This window comes from Papaver somniferum, chromosome 5 (assembly GCF_003573695.1).
Source record: "Papaver somniferum cultivar HN1 chromosome 5, ASM357369v1, whole genome shotgun sequence".
NCBI classification, from domain to species: Eukaryota; Viridiplantae; Streptophyta; class Magnoliopsida; order Ranunculales; family Papaveraceae; genus Papaver; species Papaver somniferum.
Genome location: NC_039362.1, coordinates 176,260,540 through 176,270,511, shown reverse-complemented (window position 1 = coordinate 176,270,511; position 9,972 = coordinate 176,260,540). Strand labels below are relative to the sequence as shown.

Sequence of the window (9,972 nt, the reverse complement as noted above, 5' to 3'; positions counted from 1 at the left end):
AGAGCGGACCGAACAGAAGACAAATCAGCCAAATTGAAAAGGTGAAAATATCAGTTTTCCTGAAACGGAGTGAGTACATCATTTTAGTTGCAACAGAAATTTAGTTGATGCATAAAGAAAAATATAGCTGCACAATGTGCTATCCATCTTTTGTGGTGGTTTGCATAATAATTGTGTATTCAATTTTCAAAAATTGTGCCTAAAAGGTTAAATACCTCCGATTTTTTCGTAAAAGTTTAAATTTGATATTGTTGTTTGTACTCATTGTGTAGATCTCTTTAATAGCTTTCAACGAGATAAAATTTGTAAAATTCCAAGGCACGGATTATTAGATATGTTATATTCTCGTATGTTTACCAATTATACCCCCGAAAAATATGATACATAGGGAATTATGTGAAAAGGCTTCACCAAAAAAAACCTCACCTCACCTAATCCAATCTTTTTTTTCCTGGCTAAATTGGGGCATATGCCACTTAATTAGGGCCTATAGCTACATGACAAAATAGGGTCATTAACAAAAAATTTCTAGAAACCCCTTATCCACTATTTATGTTAATGCCTAATATGCCCTTGTTAATTTAGTGTTAATTCGGATAATTAAATCATGTTTAATCAAGTTAATCCTGAAATTAACTTTCATTAATGCATAATCAACACTAGTAAAAATTTTATTTTTTTTTAAAAAGACTCTACCCAGAATCGGTTGATGTTAGTGCCTTTGTAAACCGATTCTGGGTTGAGTTTATGCATAATGATGATGTAAACCCATATCGGTGTTTAACTAATATACACATAAACCGATTTTGGGAATCAGTGTTTACATAAGTCCTTATAATCCGATTATGCCTTACTTTCAGAAACAAAATATTGATTACATAGTTTAGGAAATTAGTGCACTAGATATATAGGATTCAGTATGAAAATTCTAGAATTTGACACATCAAATGCTCGTCAATGAACCTCCGATCACGTCGGTACAACGTCGTATATTCTTTGTGGTGAATGAACTTGGTTTCCCCATTACGGATTCCCCATAGCCCGTTGAAACGTTCCAGCAGAAATTCAATGAATTCTTAAATGTTAGTATGTGAACTTTTGACATCGGTATAAAAATGATCGCATTACTCATTTTTTCCCTAGGAGGAGCTTGTGGATGATATTCGTACACCATATTTCTAACTTTTACGTACTCTCGCATTGGACCTTTAATGTATTGGAAACGAAATTCCAAGTCTTTCCATTTGCGGTTATTGGGATTCCCAGTACGCCCGTAAAAGAACTCTTTAACTCTCTTCCATAACATTGACTAGATTTCATTCGGACGTTCACGGAACGTATTAGCAAACGATATAACGAGACACAAATCTTCATACGGTTCCCATTCCATTTTCTAGGCTAAGTGTGTGATATGGGAGTGGCTGAAAGAGGTTTTCCTTATATAGATAAGGACTCAACGGCTATTTTTTTTTTTTAAATTCAAATCAAACAATTGGAGTTTAGGTATGTTGACATAATCCGATTGTGTCCTTACAAAATCAATAAAATCGTGATTTTGTAATGCACATGTAATCCGATTCTTGGCTTCAAAAGTTACAGGAGTTTTCTTCACAGAAATCGGATTACATGTATGTACATGTAAACCGATTCTTGGTTTCAAAAGTTACAGGAGTTTTCTTCACAGAAATCGGGTTACATGTATGTACATGTAAACAAATTCTTTGCTTCAAAAAGTTACATGATTTTCTTCATGACAATCGGATTTTACAAAGGTACATTTAAACCGATTCTGAAATTGAACCTCTGGGAAACTGTCAGAATCGGTTTACATATAGTTACATGTAATCCGATTCTGACTGAACAAATGTCAGAATCCTGCATTTTTTTCAAACACCAACCATTTTAGTTGACTATTTTATGCGTCTTGGACAAACACCAACAATTTTCAAAAGAAACCAGATTAAGTTATTCATAAACTAGGAATATAACCAAACATAATTCGATACTAAGTTTAAGACAAGACATAAGTTTTGACTCCATAATATTCCATAGTTAAAGACATAAACATGAATATAACCATTCATTCATGAACATCCCCACCACGACCACGACCACTACCACGACTACGTCCACCACTACCACGTCCACCGCGTCCTTGTTTACCAGGTTGGGAGCTGCTCGATGCACCTCCAGACATCTTTTTTGGGGGATTCTCTTCCTCTTTTTATTTGGCTCAAGTTCCTCCTCATCCTCCTCCTCCTTCATCTCTCCAAACTTTGCACCATCTTCTACATCTTCGAGACTGTTCAATTCATCAATCAGCTTTTCATTGGCCTTAACATTTTTCCCTTCCCAGATTTGTAGCTTAGCTTGGGTTATCAAGTACCCGACTCGGCTTCTCTGTTTCAATTTTAAATAACAAACATTCAACAAAAAGCACTAATAACATTAACAAAACCGTAATTGAGTAACAATACACACCAGGCATTCGAGAGCCTTATCTTTGTCCTATATCTTGGGCCTCTCATCTAGTCTTATCACTCGAGTATGCGAAACATTGAGGTACCACAACATGTAACCCGGAATTGCATCATCATCTATTCGAGATGGACCATCCAAAGGATATCTGTGAAACACTCTGTCTTCCCAATAATCACATGATGGTAAAGTCTTGCGAACAATGTCAATATCATTATCATATGATTTTATTTTTTTCTCATTGATTTTGAACATCTTGTGTTCCTTTGGGATTTTTTGTATGTAACCGCATTGTCTTGCGATTCTTGACGGGTTGTACATTACATATCCTCTTGGGTGAAACAGAGGCCCAAAATAATCACTTTGCTCTATGCACCCAAGCTTCTTTCCTTTTCTTTTTCCTTTAGCCAAATCCTCCTTGTAAGGATCAAAGACAACATCTGTCGTTCTCAAGTTGTCCAACTGGCGTCTCAACTTCAGATAACCCTTATTTTAGTTTTTCGGCTTACTTCTGTATATGTACTTGTCTCCATAATACTGGTGGTCCCATTCCTTGTTCTCAAAATCCTTTTGAGCAAATATTGGGAAGTGCACATATATCCATGCTTGCAGAAAAGCCATATTCCCTCTGATTGGGTTCCTTTGAGCCCTAGAAGCCTTTCTCAACTCATTCAACGAGTGTGCAAGGATGGAAGTTCCCCTAGAGTATTCAAGAATATTGTCAAATGGTTGCAACAGCTGGATAAAGTTGGCGCTCACACGGGCACCAGAAATGTCGGGGAAGATAACCGCTCCCAGGATGTAGAGGACATACGCATTGGTCGTGGCGATGATACGTTCCGGTGTCACCTCTTTTCCCTTAGCAAGAAGCTACTTTGTTCCCATGAAGTTATCCCTCAGCTTCGAGAGATGAAATATCCTCAGTTTTGACTTGCCTACCAGCATCTTTGACTTGGTCCTCTCCTCATCCCATTGGAACACATTTTTGGTGAACGCGTAAATCTTGTCCCACGCAAGCTCTTGCACATAGTCTTTGTGCTTCACGGCTTTACCTTCTATGCTTAGCCCAGTAATGAACTTCGCATCATTTGGAGTTATCATCATTTCGGCAAACGGAAGATGCAAATATCCATTTCCCCGGAATATCTCTCGGCAAAGGCGGAACAAAGAGGTTTGTCGTAACCAAGGTCCAAATTCTCGACTGCAGGTAATAACCCCGTAGAATTGACCAGATCGATTACTTATGGAACTTCTCCAACGGTTGATTCTATTGCTTGCAGTGGACATTGCCTCATCATACTCACCGACGTTCCTGGATTCATAAGACGAACTGCATCCCTGTGATCTTATAAAACAAAACAAACGCGGTGGAAAACAATCAAAACACTACACAGATAATAATTTTTAAGTTACATAGCATAAGGTTTAGGTACTTACTATGGTATGGCAAACGATGACGGCCCAATTGTCTTTGTACCCCCATAACATATGTCCTCCATCACATGGTAACCCGTAAACGCGATCCTTAGGGCCGCGAGGAAACATCTTCAGTGGGTCGGGATGTGGTCACCTTTCTTCTTCTTTGAACCATCTTTCTTCTTACCATTTGTCTTACCTTGTTCTTGAACGTATCCTCCTTGGACTTGTTCTTGCACTTTTTCTTGAACTTCTCCTATCTCTTCATCAACTTGCTTCTCACTTTCTTCTTCATCACTTTCTTCCTCACCTTCTTCTTCATCACTTTCACTCTCATTACTTTCTTCTTCAACACCTTTCTTGACACGACTATCTTCATCACTTTCACTCTCATCACTTTCTTCTTCAACACCTTTCTTTTCACGACTTTCTTCGTCAAGACCTTTCTTGCGACGACTATCTTCATCACTTTCACTTTCATCACTTTCTTCTTCATCACCTTTCTTTCCACGACTTTCTTCTTCTACATTCATCTCCTCCTCACCACCTTCTTGTTCAGTAGGTGTATCAGAATCAGATTCTTCATGTGTTGGTTGCTCCCCTGGAGGTGGTGGGTCATTGATGCTGATTTATTTGGCTTTACTCCCCTTGGCCCTTCTGTGGGAAACATTCAAATTTTGACCGTCTATTCGACGAGGTCCCAAAGGATTAGGAGAAGGAAGGTCACTCCTCTATTATTTCTTTTCGGCTTGCTGTTGTTGGTTGCCCTTGTTTGGCCTGTAGAATACGGAGTTAAGCGACAAATAACAATGGAATCGAATGCATTTTTTCTAAGTCAAGGTACATAATCGGTTTACACGGTACATATACAAAGTCCGATTCCTAACATAATAAAATCAACAATCAGATTTTTTAATTGCCAATGTAAACTGATTCCAGGAATCGGTTTTCTCGATATACATATAAAGTCCGATTATTGACTAAGTATATAAGAATTCAATGGCTACACAATCGGTTTTTGTGAACACATATGTAATCCGATTATAACGAAAAAAGTTACAGAAAAAACGGTTATCCCTACCAATAACGGAATCGGGATACTTATACACTAACGTTCTCCGATTCCTATTCACATGCAGAACAATCGGTTTATGTGAGCAAGAACATAAACTGTTTCTAAACAGAATCAGTTTACTTTTACACTAACATAAACCGATTCTGTTAAACCCAAATAATTTTGAATTCAAAAATTTCGATTTCTAAGGGATTGCATGTTACTGAAACCTAGTTTAGAGGATTGGGTTGATAGAAAATTACCTGATTGCATGTTACTGAAACCTAGTTTAAGAGTTGATGGGGGTAATTTAGTAATATTAATATTTTTAGAGGGTAATTTTGGCAGTTTGCTTTAAATTTAGACACCCCTTATCATTGTGTATAAGGTAGATGAAGTAATCTATATGCCCCAATTAAGTGGCATAGGCCCCAATTTAGCCAGGTTTTTTTTTATCAAATTGGACATTTGTGTTAGGTTTCATTTTTCAAAAAGGTGGCCATAAAAAGGACTCCCTCCCTTCAGGATCTTCGGGCCTTCCGGTCGGTCTACCCAGTTAAGGTCCCAATTTCGTGTGTATTAGTTACCTCTAATTACTACTAATACGTTCGTATCAGGTATTTTGGTCAGATTTGCATTTTCTATGTCAGTAATCACTTTAGGAATAATTTGTTCAAAAATCGGATCAATATTATTTCCATGTGGTACAAATACCCAAAAGAATGATCCCTTAAAAGATGATCTAGCTGCTATTTTTCCTCTAAGCAAAGCCAAGTTTTATCTCTTAAAGAACTGACTTGATGAGTACATGTCTACCAGCTGGGTTTAGGGGAATATTCTTCCATCTAGACAATCTGAGTTTGAGTTTGTCTTTCCCAGGTGTGAATGAAGTAATCTTGCTTATATGGGTGAAGAGGGGAAAGCCAAGATACTTGTCATTTGATTGAAAGACTTGGACTCCCATAGTACTAATGATAATGGGAGTGAGGTTTGGGTTAGTATTCTTGTTGAAAAAAATACTAAATTTGTTGAAGTCGATGACCTGACCAGAAGAATCATCAAACATTTGGAGGATATATAAAACATTTTGTCTTTTCACTCTTATTAATTTTACAGAACACCATACAATTATCAGCAAAAAGTAGATGATTGACAGAGGGTAAGTTATTACAAATAGTAATACCACTGATACACCCATCTCCATGGTTTTGATGAGTGTTCTGAACACTTCCCATCTTCAACCATCATCTTAACAACAATTTTCAAACCCCTCTCTAGAAAAAACTTAAACTTAAACATAAACTAAACTCTTCTTTGATTTCGGGCTTCAGCTCGATACCGCTCTAGCACCAACAATGGAAGAACCATGAGAATCATCATCAGAATACGATGACATATCACCAATAACCGAGAACATCATATTCTCAAAATACGAGATCGGACGTCTACTCGGTTGCAGTGCATTCACAAAAATATATCACGCAAGAAACATACAAACGGGGCAAACTGTCGCCATTAAAGCAATCAGCAAACAAAAAATCATCAATGGCGGGTTAATGACGAATATCAAGAGAGAAATCTCGATTATGAGGCAATTGCATCATCCGTATATGTCAAATTGTTCGAAGTGTTGGCAACAACAGCAAAGATATGCTTTGGTGTTTGTCAAAGGTAGTGAGCTTTTGGCTAAGGTGGCGAAACGTAGATTAGGGAAGATTTGAGTAGGCGGTATTTTCATCAGTTGATTTCAACTGTTAGTTATTGTCATTCTCATGGTGTTTCCCACATCTGAAACCGGAGAATTTGTTGCTGGAAGATAAGGGTGATTTGAAGGCGTCATATTTTGGTCTCAGTGCGAAGACATCGCAGGTGCAAAATGAGGGGTTGTTGCATACATTATGTAGAACGTCGGCATGTGTAGCTTCGAAGATTTTAGCAAAGAAAGGTTATAATGGTGCAAAGATTGATATATGGTCATGTGGTGTCATATTGTTTAATACGGGTTATCTTCCTTTCAATGATCGGAATCTGATAATGATGTATAGGAAAATGGCTTTTCTTAAACAAAACTCGTACTTTTATTAACTATAGCCCAAAAAATTGAAGTTAAAACCAAAAATTAAAGTTACCAAACAAGTCCTTATTTTTCTTTAACTAATAATCGTACTTTGTCCAAAATCAAAAGATAAATCCTAACTTGTTCTTTAGATCCAAACCAAATTATTCTTCAAATTGTTTCTAATTGTTCTCTCGTTATCGTTACAAATTGCCCTATTATAAATCTTAATTTTAACTTTTCCGCAAAACAAACTAAATCCAACTTTACCTCTTTTCTAAAATTATGTTATCTTTTCTAAATCATGATTACACTAATATAGATTGAGATTATATATTTTAATTAGTCTTTTGAAAATTTTCCACAACAATATCAGTTGGAAATCGAAATAAAATCAACTAAAATTTTGATTCTTTTCTTAAAATCAATTTTCTAAAACTCGATAAGCATTTGTATTCTTTAAAACATTCTAGAGTGATGTTCATTTTTCTCAATCACGATTACATTAAACTGATTATTCTTAAAAATCATCAATTATGCCATGGATATGGATCTGACATAATTCATTTTGGGCCAAATATAAAAATTGTGCATAATTTTATGAGTTATGTTAATAATCATAAGAATCCATTTGGTTAGATTAATGACTTAATTTATGTGGGTTATAGTTAATAAAAGCATGAGTTACATTTAAGAGAAGATAAAGGAGAACATCGTGTACCGAAGTGGACATCACCGGGTTTACGACATCTTTTTTCACGGCTTCTTGATACAAATCCGATTACTAGGATAACCGTCGATGAAACTATCCAAGGCCCTTGGTTTCTAAAAGGTTATAAGGAGATCAAATTCCATGAACACGATAATAATAATCTAAGCAGAGGAATTGATTAAAAAAGCGACGAAGGTTCAAAGTTCTCGAATGCATTCGATATCATCTCATTCTTTTCGGGGTTTGATTTAGGGAAAATTGGGAAAATGCCCCAATATGGGGTGCAATGTTGGAAATCTGCCCCAACATTTAAAAGTTCGGAAAAATGCCCCATTCCGTCAAAAACTCAGTTAAGTCACATGTGTGAGCCCACACACGCGAATAAAAAGACAAATACGTCCTTCAAAATTCACGGTTAAGGGTTCAAAATCCAGGATTGAGGGTTTAGGGTTCATGTTTAAGGTTCTGGTGGTGGAAGCGGCGGTATTAATGGTAGTTCTGGTGGTGATGGTGGCTTTACGCATGTGACTTAACTGGGTTGGATGTCAAAGTTAACGAAATGGGGCATTTTTCCAACTATTTTTAACGTTGGGGCAGATTTCCAGCATTGCATCTCATATTGAGGCAGTTTTCCAATTTTTCCTTTGATTTATCTAAGAAGAATACACCTTTATAACAAGTAGTAGCAAGTAGGGTGATCCACGTAGGGTAAAAAGATATTAACCCATCCGAAACGATTAGCAAAAATAAACCAAAGAAAAAATCAAATTAAATGACAACTTGAATTTCAAATTTCATTATCAAGAACAATTAAGATTCATTGTATTATTTACAAAAAAAAAAAAAAAAAAAAAAAAAAAAAAAAAAAAACATTTAGATGATTTTATCAATCGGATCATGCTGCTGAATGCCAAGTACCTCTTTTCTCCCACTGACCATGTCTATCAGCACGCAGCAGATAAATTCCATCTCGACGAACAGAATAGTAGCAATGATTTGCGCATAATTTATGGTATTTGTCATACCATCCATTTCCTTCATAAACAGTAACGCTACCTTCATTCCAACGATGATCCCGTTTGTTGTACCAACGAAAATCACACCAAAAATGTGTATTCTTAATCAGTGATTGACTAAATTTCCATTCCCATTCCTCACCTGCACGGAGCATACGTTGACCTAGATCGTCGTCATTAGACCTGCAATGCATATTCATCGCACCATGATAACCTTCGATTTCATTGCGTACATTCACCCTCACAGTATCATAATGGAACCATGTAAATGATGAACACTTGGGAATCAGTAATGGAAACAATAGCAACAACAACAGACTTACGGCACTGCCATGGTTTGTAGTAACCATACTTGAATTATCTGAAGGAGTCTAATGACGCCCTATCAATCAAGATCTATTTATATACACAACGGCTTATCGGAATTAATGGCGTAATCACTGGAGAGTCTTTACAATTTAAGGATAACAAAAAAATTGATCGATTATGGTTAACAAATTAATTAATGGAGGAAAATTAGACACTGTTTTTGTTGGTTTACTATAAATACGCAAACGCAGATGAGATAGATAATTTTTCCTAACATTGACAGAGCCAATTGAACTATTTATGTTTCACTTTTTTTTTTTTTTTTTTTTGCTCAGCAAAGATAACTATTTATGTTTCACATATTTGACGATTTAGAAACGGGTACACTCATGTACGTGATACCCCTCTTATGGTCCACTTTTATCATTTTCTGGTTAAACATTGGCAAGGTGTGGTGAAAGGTCAGCATATCTTCTCGTTGTTTTTGTTGTGTTTTCCGCAACTTTGGTTTGAAAATTAACCAACAACACCTACCAGCTAGTAGCGTCAAAACCAGAAACCAAAAGTTATTCTTGTTTCCTAGAGCGTTCAGCTAGCAGTCACTATTTTCTCTCAGTTTCATTGCAACCCACAGGAATGTCCCCAATCCATGACATTGATGACAAGCTAGAAGCTACAAAGTATGCTATGTGCTTTTTAGAGGAAGCTATGTGCTTGCTAGCTCATTGCAAGGATGTACATATGAAAGCTATAAAGTTCTTTTAATGGGATCTCCTTATGTTACCAAACATATAGCGGCTTTAGTATTGCGTGCTGACATCACCAAGAAAAGTGGGCATATACATTCATGTATGGGGCACTATGAGTGATGTTTATTTTTTCCATCTATGGGTTCTGACTACGATTCTTTTAACTTCTTGTCCTAATAAAA

The 9,972-nt window shown here is 36.5% G+C and overlaps 1 protein-coding gene and 1 pseudogene across 1 annotated transcript; one reads left to right on the top strand and one right to left on the bottom strand.

Moving 5' to 3' along the window:
* Positions 1-5,165: 5,165 nt before the first annotated feature.
* Positions 5,166-7,898, top strand: LOC113280135 (annotated as a pseudogene).
* A 673-nt stretch (positions 7,899-8,571) lies between these two features.
* Positions 8,572-9,126, bottom strand: LOC113278209 (self-incompatibility protein S1-like). Its single transcript, XM_026527103.1, has one exon. The coding sequence runs from the start codon at positions 9,080-9,082 to the stop codon at positions 8,612-8,614; it is 471 nt and encodes a 156-aa protein (XP_026382888.1). The 5' UTR covers positions 9,083-9,126; the 3' UTR covers positions 8,572-8,611.
* Positions 9,127-9,972: the final 846 nt, after the last annotated feature.

Excerpts from the sequence above, each read along its gene's own strand:
- LOC113278209 (XM_026527103.1), bottom strand. The coding sequence starts at position 9,082 with ATGGTTACTACAAACCATGGCAGTGCCGTAAGTCTGTTGTTGTTGCTA.